At 41.0% G+C, this 26,442-nt stretch overlaps 1 protein-coding gene across 6 annotated transcripts in view; it reads left to right on the forward strand.

Moving 5' to 3' along the window:
- The window catches only part of TASP1 (taspase 1), a 274,377-nt gene extending 256,376 nt beyond the window's left edge, over positions 1 to 18,001 (forward strand). For all 6 annotated transcript variants that reach the window (XM_062203858.1, XM_062203859.1, XM_062203857.1 and 3 more), the window contains one exon: positions 17,026 to 18,001. In XM_062203858.1, coding sequence (XP_062059842.1) covers positions 17,026 to 17,118 — 93 coding nt within the window. In that variant the 3' untranslated portion in view covers positions 17,119 to 18,001. The remainder of the gene's footprint in view (positions 1 to 17,025) is intronic.
- Positions 18,002 to 26,442: the final 8,441 nt, after the last annotated feature.

The raw sequence follows: 26,442 nt of genomic DNA on the forward strand, positions 1-26,442 counted from the left end.
GAGTGATTGCCCTTGTTACAGTGAGTAAGTAATGATTATTATATAATAATGTTTTCTTTTTGTTGGAAAGCAGTAGACAAGTGATGAAAGGAATATATTTCTTTTTATCTCAAGGGGAAAAAGGGATATATTCTAGATCACGTCATTTGGAAGTTAGCTTTCTAATTTGAAATAAGGTATTTTCTGTAGTGGTAATTCAGAATTTCCCATTGATTTTGTGTTGAAACAACTTTAATACATTATTTTATTGAATAGATGAGTGATAGGGACAGAATCTACTAGGCATACAGTATATTTGGATCTACTAATGCCCACACAGGGCCCAGCAAATGGTAGGCATTTGATAGATACTTCTTTAGTGAGTGATCATGATGAGATGTAGGGTAGAAATTCTAGTCAAGGTGGTTGTCTAGATGGAGCATTTTGTCCTTCTTGTCCATCTGTCCCTGTAATCTCCAGATTTGAGATAAAAAGCTGAATTCAGCTGATTAGAAGTCAATTTTTTAAAAGGTTTTTAAAAAAACTTTACGTAAGAATGTTTAAATTTGACATACTATTTAAACATTTTAATTTTATATACCATATGACTCCTTTTCCTCCTGGTTTGTTTTTTTCTAATAAGAGCAGATGACTTGACAACAGTGCAGTGTGCTTTCTGTGTAGTGGCCGTTGGTTGGAACCAAATGATGATTATACTATTTGGTGAGGCTCGGATAACCCTTTGAGATTCCTACACCTGGCCTGCCTTGCAGCCTGTGAGACCGATCTCTGTTGTACATGTTTGGGCCTAAATCAAGCCTGTCTGCCAGAATACATTTTATTGTAATATTCAAAAATTCAAAACCCATAGTTTTATTTGTTTGTTTGTTTGTTTGTTTTTAAGGCTTCATCTTGAAGTGTCCATTCTGTTTAATCCTAAGGATTCAAATGCCTTTTTGTTAAATATTTATTTAGTTATTTGAAAAGCAGAGTTACAGAGAGAAAAAGTGGGAGGGATGGAAGGAGCTCTTCTATCCACTGCTTTACTCCCCAAATTGTCACAATTGCCAGGGCTAGGTCTGGCCGAAGCCAGGAACCAGAAACTTCTTCCAGGTCTCCATGATGAGCATGGCCATCTTTTACTGCTTTCCCAGGTGTATTAGCAGGGAGCCTGACTGAAGTCTAGCAGCCAGGACTTGAACTGGCACTCACATGGGATGCTAGCATGCAGGCAGCATCTGAAAGCACTGTGCCACAACTCCACAGCCCTGAAAATGTTTTTATTATAGTTAAAATGTATATGACTTTTATGTCCGGTAAATAAAGCAGTACTGTAAATTGGTGAAAACTTAACATCTTAATATTAACTAATTAAGACATTTGGATATGGTTGAGCTATTCTCTCTGTATAAATTCCTTTCAAATACTTCTGGATGCAATAAATGGTAGGTGCTGATGATTTACTTTTATGCTCTTGAGCTGTCATCACTAGACTGTACGTGTTTGGATGGTACGTCTGCTGCAGTGTTAAAGGAGTACAAAGAAACTTACTAGGTTGAGGGTTGTATTAATACTTTGCTATTTATTAGGAGATACACAAAGAACCTTGGAAACAGCTTTTTTTTTTCCAACATGAGATAAGAAACTAGTGTTATTTTAAACATGCCTCCTCTAAAAGATGAGAAACCCAATAATTCTCTAATTTCTTTCATTAGTGATTTTTTTGTGGATATTATGGTAAAACTTTGAATAGCTAGAAGATACTAACCATACTAGTCTATGAAAATATTATGTATATTTGGGAGAAAAAGATCTTAGAAAAACAGCCTCTTCTTAGACAATAATAAATTCCATTAGCTCCTGACTAAAACATCCCAAATTCCCTCAAACTTCCAAAGCCCCATCAACAGACAGGAAGGACTCATCTATGAGGTAGGACAGTTTCCCAAATCTAGCAATTTATACTTTTCTTGAGGAAGCCATATTTGAAGAGAAATATAATTTACAAGATTTTCACCATCAGATCACAAAATGCATCTCTCACTATCCTTAATTAACCAATATTAGAGCTAACCAGTCATTACAGTGGTTATTAATAATTGACTCTGAAGAAAGCCTGAATTATTTGGCTTTGAGAGTTAAGCTGTTACGTTTTTTTTTTTCAGCTTTCTTATGAGTAGAGTTAAATTATTTATTTGAAAGCAGAGTTTACAGAAAGAGGGAGACACAGACAAAGAGAACTCTTCTATCCATTGGTTCACTCCCCTTAAGGCCACAATGGCCAGGGCTGGGCCAGGCCAAAGCTGGGAGCCTGAAAGCCCATCTAGGTCCCTCATGTGGGTGCAGGAGCCCAAGGGCTTGGGCCATTTTCTGCTGCTTTCCCAGTAGCATTAGTAGGAAGCTGGATTGGAAGTGGAGCAGCTGGTACGCAAACTGGCACCCATATAGGATTCCAGCACTGCAGGCAATGGCTTAACCTGCTGCACCACAACACTGGCCCATTTATCTGGCCCATGATATCTCATTTTTAAAATGAATTATTTTTTACACAAATGCTATTGACTGCCTTCTACATTCAGGTGCTTTTCAGGGACATAATAGCGAACAAAACAGACAAGAATCTATACTTGTGGACTATGTACTAGTGAGGGAAACAATAAACAAGAATAAGCGGTATACTATGTGTGTGGAACGTGCTAAATAGAGATGAGAAGCTTGGGAGGAGTTATGAAGTATGGGGTTCCAGCGTCAGGGTGGCCTCTCTGAGAAGATGACATTCCAGGACAATCTTTGAAGACTTAGAGCGAGGCAAGAACATTCCAGGCTGAGGGAATAGCAAGTACAAAGGCCTCACCTAGTAGTGTGCCTACTGTGCTGGGAGGACCGAGAAGAGGCCAGTTATCTTGGGTCAGAGTAAGCAATAGAGTACCAGATCGTGTGGCTTCTTATTAGTCATCATCAGGCTTTTGGCTTTAGTCTTTGGATGGTAAAGAGCAAAGGGGTGCCACTCAGGTAAGAAGCTGTTAACAGCTGTTAGGTTTTAGATAGAGCCTTTCGGATTTCCTGATGAATTGGACAGAGATATGAGAAAAATAGAAAAGACAATGATGACTTCCAAGATTTTGGCTTCATTAGAAAACATTAGAAGACTGGAGTTGCCATTTCCTGGAACAAGGAAGAAAGTCAGAGGAGAGTAGAGGGGAAGTATGGGGATGCCCAGTAGGTATTGGATAGATGAGGGAACTTCACAAAGTTCATAAGATGTCTAAATTATGAAAAAAAAATCAAGCTATCATTTCAAACATTTTTATTCCATTTTTCAAGAGCTTAAAAAATTTTTTATGTGAAAGGCCGAGAGAGAGAGAGAGAGAGAGAGAAGAAAAAAGAAAAGAAAGAGGGAGAGATAGAGAGAGAAAGAAAAAGGGAGGGAGGGAGGAAGGAAAGAAAGAAGGAAGGAAGATCTCCCATCTGCTGGCTTACTTCCCAAATGCTTGAAACAGCCAGGGCTGGGCCAGGCTGAAGTCAAGAGCCAGGAACTCAAGTACTTAAATTATCACATGCTGTCTTCTCTCAGACTCTGCATCAAGCAGGAAGCTGGAATGGAGAAAGGAGCCAGGACTTGAACCCAGGCACTCTGATGTGGGATGTGGGTGCCCCAAGAGATGTCTTTACTGTCATACCAAATTCCTGCCTCCATAAATTTTTTGAAGTTACCTCACACATGCTGGATGTTCAGGAGAGAGAACTGTACTGAGGATGTATATTTGGGGATCTGAGCATATGAATGCTCTTTAATTATAATACTGGGAGCGGGCATCTGGCCCAGTGGTTGAGATGCGGTTTGGGACACCCATATCAGAATGCCTGGTTCATGTGCTGGCTCCTCCACTTCTGATCCAGCGTCCTGCTAATGCACAACCTGGAAAGTGGCAGATGATGGCTCAAGAACTCGGGTTCCTGCCACCCAGATGGGAGACCAAGATGGAGTTCTGCACTCCTGGCTGCAGCCTGGCCCTTTCATGGCTATTACAGGCAGTTAGAGAGTGAACTAGTAGACAGATCTCTTTTAATCTCTCTGCTTTTAAAATAAAACAATTAAGGAGAAAAATTGGATGAATTCACCAAGAGAGTGAACACAGATAAGAGAAAAAAGACCCAACAAATGGTGGTTTTAAGTTGAGGAGTCAGCCAAGGAGACTAAGAAGTTATGATCATAGAGGTGAGAAGGAAGGCAGGTGAGTGTGGTGTCCTGAAAAACAAGCGGAAGTGTTTTTGGAAGACTGTGCTCAACTCTGTCAGATACTGATATTAGACAGTTTGAACTTAGGTCTGAGGATTGCCCATTGGATTTGGCTTTGGAAATCATTACTTATCTTGGTGAGAGAGGTTTTAGTGGATTATTCAAGGCAAAAAGCTGATTATAGAAAGTTCAAAAGGAGAATGAAAGGAAATAATTTGAGGTCACCAGTGTAGACAACTCTGTAAGGGAAGTTTTCTGTAAATGGAAGTAAAGAAATGGATGTGTGCATCCCATGTCAGAGTGCTAGTTTGAGCTCCTTCTGATCCAGTTTCCTGCTAATGCATCCTGGGAAGCAGCAGATAATGATGCACTTCGGAGAGTCCATGGGATTTCTGGCTCCTGGCTCAGCCTGTCCCAGCCCTGACTGTTGTGGATGTTTGGGGAATCAATTAGTAGATGGAAAATTTCTCTCCTTCTCCCCTTCTTCCTCTCCCCTTTTCCCTCTCCCTCTCTTCCCTCCCCTATCCTCCCCTCTCCCCATTTGCCTTTCAAGTAAATCTTTCATAAGAAATGAAGTGGTAACTAGAGGAGATAGATCTAGAGAGTTATTACTACCTCTTTTTCCAGTGCTAGCAGAGGATTCACTTTATATCTAAAAATGTTACAGGTATTTTTCTACAAAATGAGTAGAAGAAAGTTGATTCAACTATTGGACCCTGGGGCACTCCATTCCAACAGCTACTCTTGGGGATAAGTACCATCAAAGAAAACAGGTTCTATTGTGGAGTAAAATAAAATTTCAGCATATTCTTTGTGGTATTTCTGGTACAGCTTCAAGGAAGATATTTTTTGACATTTGGGATGAACTGGCTAAAACAGAATAGCACAGCCTTCTTTAAAAAAATTTGTGTGAAAGGCAGAACAAAAGAAGGAGAGGGAGAGAGAAAGGGGCGGAGAGAGAATCATCCATTCTTTGGTTACTACCCAAATGGCTGCAGCAGATCTGAGCCTGGCCAAAGCCAAGAGCCAGGAACCAGGACTTCCCTGTCGGTGACAGGGCTTAGGCCATCTTTCACTGCCTTCCCAGGCTCCTTAGCAGGAAGCTGGAAGCAGAGTAGTTGGAACTTGAACCAGGACTCTGTCTGATATGGGATGCTAGTCTTCCAAGTGGCTTAACCTGCTGTACCACGGTGCCAGTCCCTGCACAAATTCCATGACTTTTCTGTACTCATGTGCCTCTCTGGCTCTGAGAAAAGTGGAATGAGGCAGACAGATAAATCTGGAACATTTCCCTGACGTTTACTCAGAGTTCTTTTTTTCAGAGTGCCTCCTGAGACACAGCAAAAGTCAGTTTGGGGAATGCTGCTATCTAGGATGAGACACCTTAGCAGTTGTTTGGCATTGTATTTGTCAGATCAATAGAAAGTTGTGAAGAGGATGATTTGATGAGGAGAACTTTATTCAGAGTTTGTTGATGGGTTTTATTTATTTATTTATTTATTTGACAGATAGAGTTAGACAGTAAGAGAGACAGAAAAGCCTTCCATTGGTTCACCCCCCAAATGGCTGCTACGGCTGGAGCTACGCCGATCCGAAATCAGGAGCCAGGTGCTTCCTCCTGATCTCCCATACGGGTGCAGGGGCCCAAGCACTCGGGCCATCCTCCACTGCCTTCCCAGACCACAGCAAAGAGCTGGACTGGAAGAGGAGCAACCAGGACTAGAACCTGGTGCCCATATGTGATGCCGGCGCCGCAGGTGGAGGATTAACCAAGTGAGCCACTGCACTGGCCTCTGTTGATGGTTTTTATTTTTACCCTTCTGAAATTTCTCAGTGACATATCAGTTGAAGTTCTCAGGAAATAGTCCATTAAACAAATAGTAGTTTCACCCTTTACAATAGTTTAAACATTAGCTTTCATTTCTTTTCAAACACAGTATACTCCTTCCAAGCTGTAGTAATATCCATGTTCTCTGGTCACTTACCAACTAGAAGGGTGTAACTGACATTTTGGATTTTTATGTGGTACAAATCATCAGGATCTTGAGACCTTGCTACCAGGTTTTCTAAGAAAAGGAAATGTTGGCCCAGAGCCTCTTGTTACAGACCTGGAAGCCACTCACCTGGCTTCTTTGCAAGGATTGGTGTCAACTGTACCTGGTCTCTAGTGCTTAGCTAGATCCTGTCCTGTTAATTCAGCACCTCCCATCCCTCAAAGAAATGCCTGATCCAATAAGTAACTTACTTAACTCCAGCTCCAAAGTCATGGAGCTAAAACTCAGTCCACATAATGAACTCCAGAGCTTAAGCTTCTAACCACTTAGTTGTTAGGTGTATTTGGGAATCTCAGCTTGTAATTGCTTTAACGAAGAAAAGAAGACCAGAGAAGATCACCAAGTGAATGATAGAAGAGGCCGGAGTCCTGGGAACTTCCATGTTTACAAACTGGAGAGATGTGAAGGAAATAGAAAAGAAGATCAAGTTGTGGCTATAGAAGTTGAAGGTGAACCAAGTGACTTTGAGCTGCTAGAAACCAAGGAAAGAATGGGTTTCAAGGAGAGAAGGGTAATCAGCTTTGTCAGGTGCCATTGCTGGTTCCTATGTGGACATTATAGATACTGTGTTTGTTCTTCCTTAGCAATGCTAGGGAGTGAAGTAGAAACAGTTATGCATTCCAGATGGGTCGAGTGCAGTAAGAAAGGTAGAGAAAGAACATCAGTTATTTCCTCAGTTAATTATGATTATGTTGCTGCTTTAGACATTCACTACATCATCCTGCTATGTAATAAAGGAAAATCACAGGAAAAAAATTCAATCCTGGTCCTTAGTGGAACCTCCTAGAAGGTAGGGAATTACCCTCATACTAACTACTGTTAACATTTTGGTATATTTCCTTCTGTTTTTGCAAATGTTTCCTTTCTGTTTTTCTTTTACTTTTTCTTTTATTCTTTTTTTTTTTTTTTTTTTTTGACAGGCAGAGTGGACAGTGAGAGAGAGAGAGACAGAGAGAAAGGTCTTCCTTTGCCGTTGCTTTACCCTCCAATGGCCGCCACGGCCGGCGCGCTGTGGCCGGTGCACCACGCTGATCCGATGGCAGGAGCCAGGTGCTTCTCCTGGTCTCCCATTGGGGTGCAGGGCCCAAGCACTTGGGCCATCCTCCACTGTACTCCTGGGCCACAGCAGAGAGCTGGCCTGGAAGAGGGGCAACCAGGACAGAATCCAGCGCCCCGACTGGGACTAGAACCCAGTGTGCCGGCGCCGCAAGGCGGAGGATTAGCCTGTTGAGCCACGGCGCCGGCCCCCTTTCTGTTTTTTCTACACAATTCTGATTGGATGGAATATATTTAATGACATACTGACTTTTTTAAAAAAAGATTTATTTTATTTATTTGAAAAGCAGATTTACAGAGAGATGGAACGACAGAGATACGGAGAGAGTGCAATAATCTACCTGCTGGTTCACTCTCCAAATGGAGTCAATAGTGGAGGGCTGGGCCAGGATGAATCTATGAGCCTGGAACTCCATCTGGGCCTCGTATGTGTCAGGGCCCAAGTACTGGGCTATCCTCTGCTGCTTTGTCAGGCACATTAGCAGGGACCTGGATTGCAAGTGGAGCAGCCAGGACTTGTACTGGCACTAACAGGCAGCAGCTTAGTCCACTCTGCCACAATACTGGCCCCCATATACTGATTTTTAAAAATTTTTATTTATTTTTTATTTTTTGCCAGGCAGAATTAGACAGAGAGAGAGACAGAGAGAAAGGTCTTCCTTCCATTGGTTCAATCCCCTATGGTCGCTATGGCTGGTGCTGCACCAATCCAAAGCCAGGAGCTGGGTCTTCCTCCCGGTCTCCCATACGGGTGCAGGGCCCAAGCTCTTGGGCTATCCTCTACTGCCCTCCTGGGCCACAGCAGAGAGCTGGACTGGAAGAGGAGCAACCGGGACTAGTACCCGGCCCCCCAGCTGGGACTGGAACCCGGGGTGCCGGTGCCGCAGGCAGAGGATTAGACAAGTGAGCCACAGCGCCGGCCCATATGCTGATTTTTAAAATCAACTTTAATGTATAAAAAGTACATGCTCTTAAAATATTTGAAAAAGAAGGGTAAAAATACTTAAAACATCAAAGTAAAGAGTGTACAATGTCTTTACAGTCTCAGTACACTTATTATCATTAATGGTATCAGGTATGTATTTCCTTACAGACTGCGTGATATACCTGCTGACCTTTCTTCTTGCCTGCCTACCTTATCTCACAGATATTAGAGACAGACTTTCTTCCTGTAGAGATAGAAGTAAAAATCCCCAGAGAAGGCTGAAAACTGTAGCCTCCTGTTCCTCCACTTCTCTGTACTCTGATGTTGTGCATCTTGGTAGGTGGTCTTAAGATCACCCTTTTATTAGAAAACTACTCTGAAGGGTTAGGCTTCGGCTAAGAAGGTGAGTCTTAATTCTTGAACCAGTCGGGATTCTGATTTGTTCTTAGAGAGCTATTAAGAAAAACAAACAAACATATAACCTGAATTCTAGGAAAATCTAGATGTGGTTTTTTTATTTCTTTAGCAGTTAGAGAGTCTTTCTAATGTAGAATAAGAAAGAACCCTGAGTATAATTGAGTCATGTTCTTATTTTTGCCTGCAAAGGTGCTGAAACTTGAAGAGCTAGTGGCTTCCCAATCCAGGGACTGTCCAATCCATCTACAGCATATTTAATGCTCAAATCCAATTCTTTGAGTCCCCAATCATCCTGAAATTTATTATTAAAATGAGTGGGCCTTAGCTTTTGAGCAAGCACTACTCCATCCTGAAAAGCTACCTTGTCATAAGCCTCCTGCAGTGAAAGGTGTCTCTTAAGAGAGCTAGATTTAGAATCCTCCTTTGTGTAGACAGCCCCTAATTTGGAGTTCAGAGGCTTTCATTCATGTCTCAATTTTTCCACTTCCTCTCTGACCATAAGCAAACCACATAACCATTTTAAGTCTTGCTTTTTTTTTTCCCACCTGAAAAAAGATGACTATGTATATCTGTCTACCTGCCAGGGAATTCTGAGGTAACCTCATCAGTACAAAGCAATATGGAAACTAAAGCAATATGCAAATGTAGGAACTTTAAGTTTATTAAGTTTTCACAAAGAACTAGTTTCTGCATCCTACAAAGACCGAATTGCCTTCAGAGCAAGATCTATGTGTGTTTCATTCTTCTGTTCCCCATAATATGTGCAGAATAAATATTTGCTAAATAGTGGAGAGATTTTAATCACCTTTAGCAAAAGTGAATACTCATGATAATTCTTCATGTGAGTGGTGGAATAATAGGTACTCTGAGGCTTGCTGTGTTTATGTGGGTGCCTTGACAGGGCTTTTAAGCTAAAAATAGGAGAAAACTCTTGTCTGATGTTGCCTTTGACTGAAGTGTGGTGTCAGTAGGCATGGTAAAAGAAGAAGCTAAAGTGGCCATGAGACTGGAGCAACATGCTGTTCTCATCAGACAGCATTTTAATCTTATTTTAAGGTTCCTTAGACATGATCTTTATATGTGAGAACAACAGAAAGTTGTTCCCTTTATATAGTCATGTTTCAGTGCTAACAATGAAATTTGCTATAATGCTGTCTTTGTGTTTTGTCCACATTTACCATTGGATCTTTTATGGCATCCTTGTTTAAATATGGAAAATGAAGTAAGGGGTGACATATGGTAAAATGACTAGCATATGGTATTAATTCCTCATTCTGTTGATATTTTTTAATTGTGAGGTTGAGTTTGGGAATTATATCTTCAAGTTTCTCTTGCCTGTTTATTACTTTTAATTTAAGACTGTGATGGACTCTATGTAAATGCCTGTTTTTAGATCCATTAACTTGCATGCAAAAGCTAAATAAAGTCAGTGTCAGAGAGATTTCAAACTTGGAGACCCTGTTCTAGAGATCATCCAACTCAGAGTCCTCGTTTTATGCACACTGCCCAATATCATACAGGTGAAGGGAAAAGCACTGGGTCTTTTGACCTATAGTTAATGGGGTTTTATCCTATGAAATTTACTCTCTGTTCCTCACTATATTAAGAAAGCTCATGTGAACCTGTCAACTAGTTTTGTCTCCTTGAAAGACAGCTCTTGCATGTGGTGGACAGGGGACTTCTGGGAAACTGATGGTGCGTAGCAGCATCTCCCTATTCAATTCATGAACAGGAAAATAAAGCCCACAATAGAAACAAGATAATAAAAGCTAACCAGACACACTTCCCCAGCCCTTCTCTCTACGATCATTCATTTAAGGTCGTTCATGTTTGTGCTAGGTAAAGAAAGCTGAGAGTATTACCATGTCTATTCAGAATTCACTATGTAAGGATATAAGGTGTGCTCAGCTCACAGTTCCAAATTTTATACTGCCCCAGTAGCATAGTAACAAATATAGAAGAGAAGCTTAACTTTTTTCTCTCTCTCTTTTTTTTTTTTTTGGACAGGCAGAGTGGATAGTGAGAGAGAGAGACAGAGAGAAATGTCTTCTTTTTTGCCGTTGGTTCACCCTCCAATGGCCGCTGCGGCCAGCGCATTGCACTGATCTGAAGCCAGGAGCCAGGTGCTTCTCCTGGTCTCCCATGCGGGTGCAGGGCCCAAGGACTTGGGCCATCCTCCACTGCCTTCCCGGGCCATAGCAGAGAGCTGGCCTGGAAGAGGGGCAACCGGGATAGAATCCAGCGCCCTGACCGGGACTAGAACCTGATGTGCCGGCGCCACAAGGTGGAGGATTAGCCTGTTGAGCCATGGCGCCGGCTGAGAAGCTTAACTTTTTAAATGAGTTTTTATTTTATAAAACACACACACAATTCCAGATTATATTAAGAAAGTTCATATGGTACTGTCAATGCATGAAAAATGCAATTTATCAAGGACCCAACAATTTGAAAAAGACAGATTAAGAGAAGGAAAATGCCTATACAAACAAGTTTGCCTTAGTGCTTTCCATGTTCCTCCCAGCATAGAATTCATCAGAATTTTATTAATGCAGCATAACACAATAGATAAGCCCAGCATACAGCCTGCACTTGACCACTTGAAGGCTGATACCTTCAATAATATCTCTCTGGAAGAGAATATACATGCTGAGTGCAATGATTGGATAAATGAGCAGATCATGTCAGATCACATTGCTCCTACTTTTTTTTTTTTAAATCAATTTTGGGAAACACATAGACTTTGTTCCAGAGATTTGAAGTCTGCCACTTCAAAATCTTGACTGTTTAGTTTATACAAATGTCTTCTAAAATTTACAGCTAACCTAAAAGCTATAATCCAAAACTATAAAAAAGTAAGAACTAGCAAACGTCTACTTTGCAGTTTTCTCTTTCAAGTCCCACTCTCACCTCCCGTTTTAAAAAATCCATTATTCACTTAACAAACATACATAGCCCCTACCAGGTATAGGCCATTTGTTGACATTCAGGGAAGACAACAGTGAACAAGCAGACTAATGTCCCTGTCCTCAGGGAGCTTGTGTTCCTCCAGAAGACAGGCAATGAATAAAATAAACAAACAGAATAACCCAGTGGTTTGGTGGTAATAAGCTTATATGCAGTGTTGAAGGGTGGTGATAATGAAATGCAGGGCAGGGCAGACATTTCTGAGAAAGTAGATTTTGAGTAAAGATCTGGCAGGACTGAGTGAGTGAGCCACACCGACATTGGAAGGAAGAACTTTTTGTAGGGTGAGCACATAATGGCCTTGAGGTAGGAATGTGGTACATGGGTGAGGAATGGTAAGGAGGCAAATGGAAAGGGAGAGGAATGAAAGAAGGAGAGAGCAGAAAAAATTTTGGTTCATGTCTCTGCGCTTAGCTGTATGACTTACTGGAGGGCCTTGTCGGCTTCAGTCTCTGTTACTTTAAGACTTCTGTCTGTTGTGATCTGAATTGTGTCTTCCCAGATTCATATCCATGCTTTTGTTAATGGGTTTTCCAACTGTTTCATAAGGTTATATGTGTCTTCCCCAAGACATTACAATGTTATCAGAAGGTAATTTGCCAGTATTCTACCCTTTTGGTCTTCTCTATGGCACCCAAGCTTGTTGGGTTAATTATTTTTGAGCCTTCGATGAGTGTTTTAGGATGCTGGTACATGCAAGCCCTCAGCAGTTAGTAAATATTCAGAAATTCCTTTTTATCAGTAGTGGTAAAACAGCAGCATCAAAAATGCTCATATGAAAATGAACATTATCTTCTGCCTTACCTTTTGGCATGCAACTAAATTTTCATGAAAATAATTAATTCTATTTTTACAGATGATCAAATTTTTCAGATAGAATTTATCAGTTCTGGGATATCCAATAATCTGTAATAGCAGTTTGTTGCCCAATATTTTGTGTTATGTCTATGGTTTTCTTTTTCAACAGGAGTCTTTAACACTTATGGAGACATGTATTCTTTGCATGCCCTGTCACATATAGTCCTTATCAACCTTATGATAAGTGGTATTATTATCCTCACTTTTAGATATGGAGGCCTAAATGATGGTTAGTAAGTAACTAGCTGGGATCACACAACCAGTAAGCTTAGAGGCTTATATTGAACCAGTATTGCTTATGATACCAGCAGCTGCTGTGATAAGCAACCCCCTAAATATAGAGTTGCTCAGATACTGTAAAAGTGTGTTTCTCAGTGGCAAAAGGCTCTCCTTTTGGGGTCCCAGACTCGTTCCATCTCACAGGCCTCAAGATTATCAGAAAAAGAAAGTAGAGATTGATCCAAAGGAAGATCTTCTGCCAGTCTTGTGGTAATGCCTCTCACCCTAGATCCCTGGAGCAATTTCACTCACATAGGTACACCTGACTAAAAGAAGCCTGGGCAATGTATTTGCTTTTGTTCAGGAAGTAGAAGATAAGACCTAGAACCCCAGACATTCTAATTCTGCAATCCCTGCTTATAGTTACTGTGATGCCTGTGCAGATTAACTTTAGAATATGTTGTATGCTTTATGTACTTGTTTAGCCATTGGTTGATGAGAACATCTCCACTCTGTTTTGAAATGCTATTTCTTTTCGTTGTTGTTGTTGTTAAAGATTTATTTATTTATTTGAGAGGCAGAGTTACAGAGAGGGGAGAGACAGAGGTCTTGCATCCACTGGTTTACTCCCCAGATGACCAGAATGGCCAGAACTGGGTTGATCGGAATCCAGGAGCTTCTTCCAGGTCTCCCATGTGGGTATAGGGGCCCAAGCATTTGGGCCATCTTTCACTGCTTTGCCAGGGCATCAGGGTGGAGCTGGATTGGAAATGCAGCAGCTAGGACTTGAACTGGACTCCATATGGGATGCCAGCACAACAGAGGGAGGCTTAAGCTAGTATCTCACAGCACTGGCCCCTTGAAGTGCTGTTTCATAAGTCTGCTGGTAGGTGTTTTGCCATCATTTGTTCTATTTGTGAATGTGTGCATTGCTTTGACTCTAGTATTTGCTTCATGCTCTCTAAAAAAAATTTTTTTTTAGAAAAGAAACCCAAACCCTCAGAATTAGGAAACCAGTGAGCAAAAATATTTCCAAGAGCCTTTTTTTAGATTGTTTCTGTCTCAATTTTGTTTTTCTGACTCCTCCGAAGTAGGGTAATGACTTGTTTAAGAGAATCTTCCCTTGACTGTTGTAGAAGATGTTGATCAAATCTCCTAAGAGTGGAAAGATGGTTGTAGGTTGAGTAAAGAGGCAGAGGCTTAAAATATAACCACTAAATAAAGGCTTTGAGACTTTTAAAATTAAATTGTGTGCTTGTGGTTTTTCTAGAAACCACACAAGAGTAGTCACTATGGTGGTCTTAAAAGATTTTCAAATGAGAGTGTAAGTGATAGGAAATCTCAGCTGCTACTTAGATTGTGATTAGCATAGGAAGGAATTATGTAACTTTTAAATATCTTTTTCTTTAACTTTCATGTTTTGAAATCTTCAAGCTAAATGTATTTGGTTTTTTGAAGAGGTAAAGTCATAATAGTATTGGCTTTAAATAGACAGTTTACTTTACAAGCTGGTAGTTTTTCAGAAGTGTTAACCTCAAGGGTCCTGCCTGTATTGCTCAGGGAATTAGCAAGAAAGCAGAGAATTTCTACTACAAGGCCACTTTTTCGTTCTAGAGGAAGTCCTGGAAGAGCTGCCCAGATCATGCTCTTCTGGCTGCTGTTCCTAGCGTGGTCTACCACAGTGGTGCTACCCCGTGAGATGAACAGATGCCTGCCACTCCCTAAAGAGGCTTCTGAGGTCACTACATCCATCACCACCAATTTCTGTTGGGTTGTGACAGGCTCTAGTGCAAGAACTGAGTGATCCTTTCATATTCTGTCTCCTGGAGGTATGACTGTCAGACGTGATCTTTCTTTGGCCTGGACCAAGTCATAATTCTGGAAACCAAATGGATTGTTTACACAGTGAACATTGTGTGCTCTGGAAACCTAGAAGAAATTGCCTTCTTTGGGCAGCCCCATGTGTAGAACCAAGTGAAGAGTGTTCTCCTGAGCCTGGTGTTGTGCACTAATGGGTTAAGATGATGAAACACCTAAAGGTGTTCTTGAGGGCCCAGTGTGCAGGCCAGACACCCCTCACCTCAGCATCCACTTGCTTAAAACAATATTAATTATTGTAAGGAGCCGATCATTATAATAACAGTCCTGCTTCTGTTACTAAAGTTGAAGAGAAGAAAGTGTTCTTGAATCTCTACATTTCTTTTTCCCATGTCTTGATAAATAGTGATCTATTTTTTGCTAACATAAGATTGTATAACTATTCTAATAAATAAATTCTATTTTTTGGTCCTATGGCATAAAACATTTTGCTCACTTAAATCAAAATTATGAAATAGGAAAAACCAAGAAGAATCTTTATTATGGCAAATTAGTTTGATTGCCTTTTTAACCAAACTGGTCACTTGAGATAATTTCTATGCACACAAACATAGTCCTGAAATGTGTGCTTCAGTCACTTAGCCACTCAATGAACATTTCCTGAGTGTGCCTCCATCAAGTTCTTTCACAGATATAGGGATATTGAGGTGTAAGGCAAGCTCCTGCCTGTGAGTGAGTTTCAGTTATAGTGACCTCAACACTTAAAAACAAACCAAAACCATGATTTATACCACTGATGAGAAATGCTCAGATGGGTGCTATTGAATCCAAGGGAACTTCAAGGTTAAGTGGGTGACTTAATCAAGATCTTTGCTTCAGAAACAGCCCATATATATATGATGGAATCACAGTTAAGAAGGTACACACAGCAAGGAATGAACAGAGATGATCCAAAAATGGATATGGCTGCTGTTTTGTTTCATATATCATTTTCAGGCATTATTCTCATTAGTTCCCACTGATGGTAGAAGTGTATTGCTAATTAAATAGTTGTGAAAGCACCTTAAGTTCTTCTGCTTAATAGTGTCTACCCTCAAACTAGAAATCGTTACCTAATAGCCCATCTAAAACATATACTTCTTCATTTTTGGTTGCATAAAAGGCTATCAGTGCTATCTTAGACTTGGCTAACTCACCAGCTGCATCTAACAACCTCAGCCCATGGGTTTGAACTCACATGGTGCAGTCCTTAGGAAAAGCTTGTTTAGAGAAATAGAATTAGAGAGGATTAACTGAAGATTGTGTAGTCCCTATGTTCTTACAGACTTCCAATGTTTATCCCTAGATTAAACCAGATAAACCCCCATACCAAAAAAAAAAAAAAAAAGGAATTACTGGCTGACAGCATCCTGGCTCCTTATGGATTAGCATTTACTGTCTTCCTCTTGTGCTTCTGGCCCCAGCGTCTTTAGAGTGATGTCGTAACACTCAGCTCTACAAGACTCCATGTTGTGTAGCTGGTTCTGAATGAAGAACTACAAGAATATGGCTGCCTGGCCAAAGCTCCAGGAACGGTTGGTCTCTGAGCAGTTGGTTTGCTATGATCCTGTGTACCACATCAGCCACCTACCTGATCTTGGCTACCAAAGGATGGAGAGACCGGGCAACAGTCTTCTTCCAGTGTTGGTACTGAACTCTTAGGCTAGTTGTTTTTTTTTTAAGATTTTATTTGAGGGGTAGAGTTACAGATAGCGAGAGGGGGAGATACAGAGAGAAAGGTCTTACATCCACTGGTTCATTCCCTGTGGCCGCAGTGGCCAGAGCTGGGCCAATCTGAAGCCAGGAGCCAGTAGCTTCTTCTGGGTCTTCCACACAGGTGCAGGGGCCTAAGTGCTTTGGCCATCTCTACTGCTTTCACAGTCCTTAGAAGAGAGATGGATCAGAAGGGGAACAGCTGGGACTCAAACTGGCACCCATATTGGATGCGGACATTGCAGACAGTTTTAACCTACTGCACCACAGCACTATCCCTAGGCTAGATTTTGTGTTAGCTGCCCTTATTTTATAAATTCTTTTTTTTCCTTTTTCTCACTTCCTCACTTTAGGTAATTGAAACGTGAATTTCTGTAAGCTACTTAAATCCCTTAAGGAATAAATAGACATGAATTAAATATTCTCAATTGCTTTGAATAGTTACAGGACAACATGTAGATAAATTCTTAGTTTTCAGATGACTGGAATATGCTCAATATTGACATTAAAAACCATTACCATTTTGAATGCTAGTGCTATGCCAGACATCTGGCAGCTGCTCATAAAAGGTCCTGGAGCCATGTGAACAGATAGGATCTTTCCATACCCATCTGTTACCTTCCTCACATTCTGTGGATGCTCAGAAGTCAAGTAACAATGTGATGCACTACTGTTTCCGCCACCTTTCTTGGACATGGGAGGACACCGCTGGCACCTCTGATGTTCTCCTGTCTCCTCTGCAGACTCACATTTCAAGACTCCCTCCCGGTGCAGTGGCAGGACAGTCGGTGGCCATCGAAGGTGGGGTTTGCCGCCTGGAAAGCCCAGTGAACTGACCGCTCAGGCTGAGAAGGAAGCAACCGAAAGCCGTTTCAGAACCTGAGCTTTTGGGGGTTTTTAACTGAAGTTGGGTGTTTTATCTTTGTTGTTTTATAATTCCGATAGCAACCTCGTGTTCCACTCGAGACACAAGTGCTGCTGTAGTTCACGCTTAGTGACGCATGGGCCTCTGGCAGGTGAGCGGGAATGTGTGTGTGTGTGTGCAGCGCGTGTACTTGCTTCTCCCCTGATGAAATAGAAACTCCTCATTGTGTAACCTAAGACCAGGAATTATCAAATCGTCTTTACAAAATATGTGCTTTAACTGTTTACAAGTAAAATCTGAAGTTGCAGAAAACTTTTTTATTTTATAAAGAGGTACCAACTGTCTTTGATGTAATGTGTCTAAATTGAAGAGTAAACCTACTTGTTTAAATGATTTGACAGTGGTAGTGCTCCATTTAAAAGCAGTAATAAGTAATAAGGTGTTTTTATTTGTTAACCAGTTTAAGTGGAGCCAGTGGTAACTTAAACTGTTCTCAGCCCTCATATGGGGCATTTTTCTTTAACAAAGAATGGTTTCAGTGAAACAATCTAGCAGAGAATTAAGCTCAGAATGTTTTTAAATAATAGTCTTATTGATAAAGTTTGTACTTCTTTCCTCAAGCTTTTCTAAGCTTAAATATTGCATAGTTATGAGTTATATGTACTATATTATGAATGAATATGTAAAGAGAACATACAGTAATGCACAGTCCTTAATTTGTGTATAATGGAATGCTGTTTACAATGTAACACTGTAAATAAGAAAGCAAAGTTTATGAGAAAATTCAATATTACCTTTGTTTCTTGTTTAAATATATTTTTAAGATAAAGGCACAAAAATAAAAGAAGCATATTACTGGGTATAGTGTGTGACTTCTGTTCTCAGACTAATAAATTATCTTTTGAATCCTAGGTTATTGACTTTCTTTTGAAAATTCTTTTGAAAAGACTTCTTCTAGAAATCATGCCGTTAATCCATTTCACTGTTCTGATGATTCAAAATCCAGTCTTAAATCCAGACAGGAGCAAGATGAAAGTTGAACTTAGTACACGATTGAATGGTCAATTTGGAAATCCCAAACATTTCAGTTTCAATCTGATAAAAGTAACAAAAGGAAGATATAAGAATATTTTGTTTGGAAAAATTGTGGTGGTTGCTAAAAGCTGGATGGTTTCAGTAGATGAATTGGTTCTAAATGCTATATTTAGGGACTCTGGAGCCACATAAGAAAACCAAGACTTTCCTTTTGATTTTTTTAATGTAAGAAGTGGTTATCAAGAAGATACTAAAGATAGACTCACTTTGGGGGAAGAAGTTCCCCTGCACCATATAATCATGGCTCTGGGCAGTAACTGATAAAGCCCCATATGAAATTATACACTTGACATTGATGTATGACCAAATTATAAAGGAAAAGCAACCAAAATGGAGTGGGTGTAAATATGAATGATTTGAGAGTTGCTGATTTATATTCCTCCTACAGGCAATTACATTTCTCTCGCGGTGTCTTGTAGACAGGTTGGTGCCGTGGTATCTGTTTCTTATTCCTAATGAGGCTGAAAACTTAGGAAGAGATGGGCTGGCTGATGGGGAGGCTTTGGCTTCAAAAACTTTCAAAGACTTGTTACCTGTCGGCAGGGTTTCTTCAGGAACTGGACTGGATCATATAAAACTATCAGGACACTTCGGAGTCTGAAAATACTCTGACCTATTTCACCAGGAATGCCATCTCTTTCATCTCCTTTTGATTTTATTCCATTCGTGTTTAAAAGTTTGAGCTTGTTAAAGATGACTTTTATGAAGAGTTTAAAAACTGGTCAGTATAAAAGAGCACAGCCTCTCTAAGTACAGCTTGTCAAGACTTTATTCTCTGAATTTTTAAATACCTTTTTGTTTGTTTGAGGAGTATCGTGAAGCCAAGAGGCAAAAGAACAAACAACAACAACCGTGATGATATTTAGAATCGTGGAGATTAAAATGCAATGAATTATATAAGTTCCTCCATCATAAGATCAGATGTTAAAGATCAGATACTGCAACCAGAGGATACTACTGATGGATGTAAAATCAACTTCATTTTACTCAAAAGTAGAAGATGTAGAAACGGGTAGGAAGATAATCATCTTCTCTGTTTGGCTTATATCACCAAGATTCTGTATCTGTATTGTAAGGTCCCCCCTTTTAACATGGTTGATGCTATCTGTATGGCTACATTTGATTGCTCTGTTGTTGTTGTTTTTTAAATATTTATTTATTTATTTGCAAGGCAGAGTTATGGAGAGAGAGGGGTGAGATAGAGAGATCTTCCACCCACTGTTTCACTCCACAAATGTCCACAATGGCCAGAGCTGGGCCATTCCGAAGCCAGGAGCAAGCAGCTCCTAGGTCTCTCACATGGGCGCAGGGGCCCAAGTACTTGGCCCATCTTCCACAGCTTTCCCAGACACATTAGCAGGAAGCTGGATCAGAAGTGGAGCAGCCAGGACTCGAACCAGTGCCTGTATGGGATGCCGGTGCTGCAGATGGTGGCTTAACCTGATACTCCGCCACAGTACTGGCCCCTTGATTGCTTTTTTAAGAGCTGAGATTGGGTATCTGTTCTCGTGAATGTAAATAAGCCTCTTCTGGATTCTTTGCTCTTCCCCAGCTCTAGGTTTAGAAACGGGACATCTTCAGGGCTTTGTGAGGAAGCAGGGGGTATGTATTGTCCTTCAAGGCGCATGCAGTGCTTTTGCTGACCAAGGACACATGATGGCCTGGTCAAGGCTTTGTTGTTAGCACTTTGTCTGTTTTGTTAGCTCTGCCACTTCTACCTACCCTTGGTGTATCTGCCTGTGACAGGCCCTTTCTTGCCTTTTAATTGCCACTTCTAAATGTAAATTTGAATTCAGATCTCAACATCCGTTATGATTGTGTGCAAAATGTATAGATGAGCCCTAAGTGTTTTGTATTTTGTAAAGTGAATGAATGTTGGTTTGGGAACATCTCTTTGTGCTACTTAAACACATTTTTGCCTAATTCCTAGTTCTCTTCTGTATTTGTGAGTGATAACATTGCATACCAGTTCCCTGAAGATAATCAGAATTACTCTGGATTGAGGGAAAGAGTGAAGAAGGGATGATTTGGAGAAGCGCTGGCTTTATTCTGAATTTTGAAATTGTGTTGTGCAATCTCTTAAAATTAAAAAAAAATTATTTATGAGGCAGAGAGAGATACACACACACGAAAGAGAGAGGGAGATATCATCCAGTAATTCATTCCCCACACGCCACAACACTGGGTCAAAGCCAGGAGCAGAGAACTCAATTCACTCTCAATGCAAAAGTAATCCATGCTTTTGAAAAATTGGAATATACATGAGAAAAAAAATTAACTCTTTCCAGAACTATGGAAAGCTGCTCAGATCAGAGTGATTTCAACATTGAAAGCTGCTCTGTTTCTGTGCACCATGAGGTGAAAGTGCTGAAAATCAGTACTTCCGTGAATCAACTCCGCACAAAGGAAGAACAGAAATTGGCGAGCCAAGAGCCTAGCTCCCTTGTACTTGGGTGGGAACATCCGAAGGTATATGTTTACACTGTTTGTCAGAGATTTCGCTCAGGAGTTCAGATACGTTGTCCCCTGAGGTGGCTGATTATTACTACGCCTTGTAGAGGCATTCTTCCCTTTCTTTTACCCTTCTCAATTCCTCTATCTTTATTTCCTGGACTAACCTCCCAAATGAACTACTTGCCCTGAACTCCTTGTTTTGGTTGGTTGTGGGGGTACTTAAGTGGGATTCCATGTATTATTGGCCATAAAGCTCTGGTGAGCTCACCAATCTGTGTACCCCACTGGGGCCTGTCTTCCTCTGACAGACTCCTGGTGAACCATTTTCAGTGGTAACATCTGATGACTGTGCTTTTCCCTAAGTGGTAAGGCTGAATCTGCCACAGAAGTCTGTGACGTTTACAACCAATCAAGGTTAACAGGCACCAGTCTACTGGAAGAGACTTAGAAAAAAGCACATCGTGACTTTAAGAGATTTGAAGAGACCGAAAGAGTGCGTGGCAGTGTCCCATGTCACAAACACAGCACTGTGATGCCCATCTCCACAATGCCATCTCAAGCCTGGGTATCCATAACATAATTGTATCACGATTAACTTTTTTTTTTTTTTGCTTTTTTTATTTTTTAACTTTTATTTAATGAATATAAATTTCCAGTGTACACCTTATGGATTACAATGGCTTCCCCCTCCCATAACTTCCCTCCCACCCGCAACCCTCCCCTCTCCCGCTCCCTCTCCCCTTCCATTCACATCAAGATTCATTTTCAATTCTCTTTATATACAGAAGATCAATTTAGTATATATTAAGTAAAGATTTCAGCAGTTTGCACCCACATAGAAACACAAAGAAAACATACTGTGTGAGTACTAGTTATAGCATTAAATCACAATGTACAGCACATTAGGGACAGAGATCCCACATGAGGAGCAAGTGCACAGTGACTCCTGTTGTTGACCGAACAAATTGACACTCTAGTTTATGGTGCCAGTAACCACCCTAGGCTGTCATCATGAGTTACCAAGGCTATGGAAGCCTTCCAAGTTCGCCGACTCTGATCATATTTAGACAAGGTCATAAAAGACAGGGTGAGGATAGTAACCAATGATCCTAAGAGTGGCATTTACCAGGTTTGAACAATTATACAGCATTAAGTGGGGAAGAGGACCATCAGTACACACAGGTTGGGAGTAGAGCCCTTGGAGGTAGAGTAGAGGTTATGATTACGAAGGAATGAGGCCCAAGTGTGCTAGACAGAGTCTAGAACAAAGGACAGAGTCATTATTAGAGGAGCTAAGAAAGGTGCTGTCTAAGCTACAATTAAGTTTTCTGATTGAGAGGCAAATAGAACCTGACAGAAGGGGCTTGATAATAATCTGTTGGGCTTTAGGCCTTGTAAGTTAAGAGGCCCAGACCTACCTATCTCTTCACATGGGGTATATCCTAAGGGAGGTGTGAACCTCCTAGGGGAAGGCACTCTGTTGACTTTCATTACTTGGCTGGCCTGGGAGGAGAGCTGGCCAGGTAAAGGCAGGGGGCATCTCTAACAAGAAATTTACAGTTCTGCCTGCAATGTTGCTGACCCTACTTGACCATACCCTCAGCTGCAGTGGTCACTTTGGAAGTTGGGCTGAGTGAAGGTCTTTTCAGCTTAGAGCTAGTAAGATCTGTGGCTCTGACCTGGGCATCCTTTGACTCCAGGGCAGGTCCATTTCCAGTGACCCAACTCTTGGCAGAGCTGCCAGGGCTCTTCACAAGCTGACTTCTGCTGAAGCCCAGGCTTACCACATTGAAAGCCACTGCAGTGGACTGGCCTGTTGGGTCTCCTTGAGGGCAGATCACTGTACAGATCAGCCACTAATAGGCCTGCCACCTATTGCTTCTGATGCCTGGCTTTCTTTTCCTCCTGGTTTGTGTTAAAGCAGACCAGAGGATGCAAGTCAAGGGAGTGCCCAAGTCCCATCTCTAATCTTTGGTGGCCTGAACTACAAGTCTATAGTCACAGGCATGTTCTGCAGTAGTTTTTCTGAGGTAGGCAATGCCCATGAGGAAAATTATATTCTCACTTGAAAACTTTCTTTCCCTTTGGTCTGAAAGGGAGGTTTTTTCTACTTACTGTTTACTTCGCTGATGGCAAAGTAAATCTAGCTATGAGATTATTTTTTAAGTTCTTATTTTGGCTATGCTATTACAGAAAAATGTTAGCCATCTCTTTTATAAGGTCTAAAGATTAAATTGTGCATCCTACAGATTCCTTCATAATAGAATTAGTTTCCTACCTGGAGGAGAATAGAGAAATGAAAGAACAATTTGGGCTTAGAATAGAGAAATGAGGGAGCAAGTCCTAGATGGCTTGCTGACAATAGCAATATTACATGAATACTTAGCAAACCGTTTCAACCATTAGATAACAACTTAAGAAAACATTTACCAGAAGGTCCAATGCCTTCTATAAATTTTAAGAATCATGTATTTGGAAACACCTCTTAAATATCTAACATGGTGTGGTTTGTTTAACCAGTAAACTTAAGCGCAACCATATAAAATGTTTTTAGTTTCTTTCTACCTTCAAGTATAAAACATATGATGCAGAGATTCAGGTCACATGAATTAAAATGTATCTTTGATTAATTTTAGCAGCTTAAATTTATGGACAATCTTATCTATAAGCCTATTAAAATAAAATTCCTAATAAAACTTTTTTTAAAATGCATCCCAGCATTTTTCTTAAAACCAAATGTGTATAAATTCAAACATATCAACTTTATTCTAAATAAATTCTGTCAACATTAAACATCGAGTTGCTTTGTGCTATGAAGCCCTCTCTCTGCACAACTGAAGATCTCAGTGGTTAGTCCTGAGTAGAAGACCTCCATAGGAAGTCTAGACGATAGCCGCTTCTCTCTCCCAAGAAATTAACTGGCCCAAGAAAAGTTGGAGCCCACAGGAAATGAACCCCTCTGTGTATGGTTAATTTGTTTTACTTTGGTTCTATTCTTAACTTTCCCAGAAGCTGATTAACCAGGGGAAGGAGGTTTGGGTGAGTGAATGGAATGAGCTATAAGTGGGAATGAATGGCAGCTTGGCAACGTAAAATTAATCCTTTTATATTAATATTTGTTCTGGAACATTAAGAATTTTTAAGGAATACCCTGCCTTTCCCCAACACTTCATTTGGGTTCAAGTCCACAGTTAGTCCAGATGTCTATGATCAGATGTCTATGATCACAAGCCGACCAAATTGACCAGGCAGTTTTTCATTTCCACACGCTGCTGTCTTGAAAGTGTATGGCCACCGGAAGGATTAAATCTAAAACTGGCAAGGGCTGCTCTCCAAGGCGACACACTCAGCTTCCAGAACACCAGCAGCCAAGCCCAAGGTGGTTCACCGTGACCAGTTGTGGAAAGCTGGGAAGGGAAAGTGAGCTCAGTGGTTTCTCCTTTACGTGGTGCAACCACCAAAGCCCTGAAACCACAGTGTGCAAAACCAGAAACACTGAGGAGGGTTCCTCTGCCTTGAACTGCCAGGGAATTTCTCTGATTGTCAACAGAGCTTCAGAAGCTGGAAAGAAAAATGTCATAACAATTCTTTTAAACTCTGCTGTCACTATTATGTTGTACTTCCAAAGAATTACCCTTATGAGGTGACAGGCAAATCACTCTGATCTATTACAGACTGTATAAATAAAATGAAATACTACACTGTACCCCATAAATACATGCAATTACTGTGTGTCAGTTAAATATATATATACACATATATATATATATATATATATATATAAAACTAGATTCACAATTTTTAGCTAACAAGCTATTAAGAAAGCATTGTTTTCACTTCTAAGCAATGTGTTGGGAAATATATTTTAATAGAGGAAAACAAATATATTAGTCTTGTCCTTAGAATCCAAATGAAAGCAAAACATTCAAAGAACTAAGTGACTCCTAAAATGGCTTTTTTTCTGGCCTTGGATAACCTAGTAATAGAGGATGTCCTCTAATAGATTAAGACTGACATGTTCTCTTTTCCATGCATAAGAGATAAGATTTTAATTTTCCCACCCAAGTTCTTCCCCTAAACCTCTTAACTAGCTCTCTTCACATCTGGTTAATGATAACTCCACCCTTCTGAGTGTCCTGGCCAAAACTCTTGAGGTCATCTGTTTCGTGTATTTATGGCTCAGTCACAGATCAGCCCAAACCTTAGTGGCTTGAACAACTACTTTAGTTGCCCATAGTTCTGTGAACTGCTCAGGCTTCCCTCGTGGTCTTTACGCTGCCCTTGCTGGTAGACACTGATGTACTGTGCTTAGCTGGAAGGTGAGCCGGGGGCTGGGCTCAGCGGGGACACTGGGATGTCTGAGCTTCCTTCTTTCTCCATGTAGTCTCCACATGTGTGTAGAGGCCATCTCTACACATGCAGCTCAAGGCCCTTAGGAGCACAAAAACAAAAGCTGCCGGCCTTTTTAAGATTTCCATTGAGACTGGTCTATCACTTTTACCACATGTATTGCTAAGTCACCTGGTTCAGCCCAGATTCAAGAGGAGGGGACTGCATAAGGCCATTCATATTAGAGGCAAGACTTGTTGGGGGCCACTAATATGACATCTTTGGATCTTTACTTTTTTCTCTTGCTCTACAACAAATCCAACAACTGGCTCGCCTTCAAAGTGTATCCTGATTTTAACAGTGGCTTGCCACCATCTAGATAGTCTTTGACCTGAGTTATTACAATATGCTCTTCTCTATTCTACCTGCTTCCACTCTCGCCCTGACAGGCAGTTGTCCACTGGCAGCCTGCGGGAGTAAACTCATGGCATCCCTCTGCTCGAAACCTTCTGGCACACCTTGCCGTGGAGTCCTTACAAGCCTGGGGTCGTGCTCCTCCTTGTTCTCTGACGCATGTCCTGCTCTTATCTTGCCCAGGCTGCTCTAGCCATCTGTGCTTCCTTGCTGTTTCTGTGCAGCCCAGACATCCTCCCGTCTCAGAACCATTACATGTGCTTTTGCCTCCCTCCTAGGGAAGCACTTCTCCATGGGCTTGCTCCTTTCTCATCTCCTCAACTGTTTACGTGAATGGTATCTTCCTAGTAAGTTTGTCCCTGTGTATCCTCCTCACCACAATCCTCCCAGCACTCCAGAGCCCCCTTCTGCTGTATTTTATCCCTGGAACTTTGCACTTCCTAATCTGCCATAGGTCTGAGAACACTACTTTGATGTAAGTGGCTCCATTTGAAAGTAAGCTCCTGAAAACGGGTTTCTGTGTCATTCGTTCAGTACCTGCAGCCAGGTGTCCTGGATGCTTGGCACCGAGTTGTCCCTCAATAAATGTTTGCTCGCCGCAGAAATGAAGGTTCTTCATAGTGACGTGGAAGAGACAGTGTGAAGGTGTGTATCAGTTGTGCTAATGGTTATTTCAAGCTTTGAACTACATTCCTTGGCTCCTGGTCCTTTTCTCCACTCCATCTGTAAAACTAGGAACACCTGAATAGAAACATTCTGATGCTCCGTGTCTCTGACTCATCTCCTTGCGCCTCATCTTTCCTAGTCATGTCTTCTGATTACAGTACTAGAAAAGGTTCTTCATTTTGAAAGGCTCTTGTGGTTACATTGGGCCCACCAGCACAATTCAAGCTAATTTCCCTGTTTCAGGGTCCATAACCTTAATCACCTATGCAAAGTATCTTTTGCATGTAAGCAGCATATTTACAGGTTCTAGAAATCAGCAAAAGGGCATCTTTGAGTT

The sequence above is a fragment of the Lepus europaeus genome, chromosome 10, assembly GCF_033115175.1.
Source record: "Lepus europaeus isolate LE1 chromosome 10, mLepTim1.pri, whole genome shotgun sequence".
In the NCBI taxonomy this organism is placed as follows: Eukaryota; Metazoa; Chordata; class Mammalia; order Lagomorpha; family Leporidae; genus Lepus; species Lepus europaeus.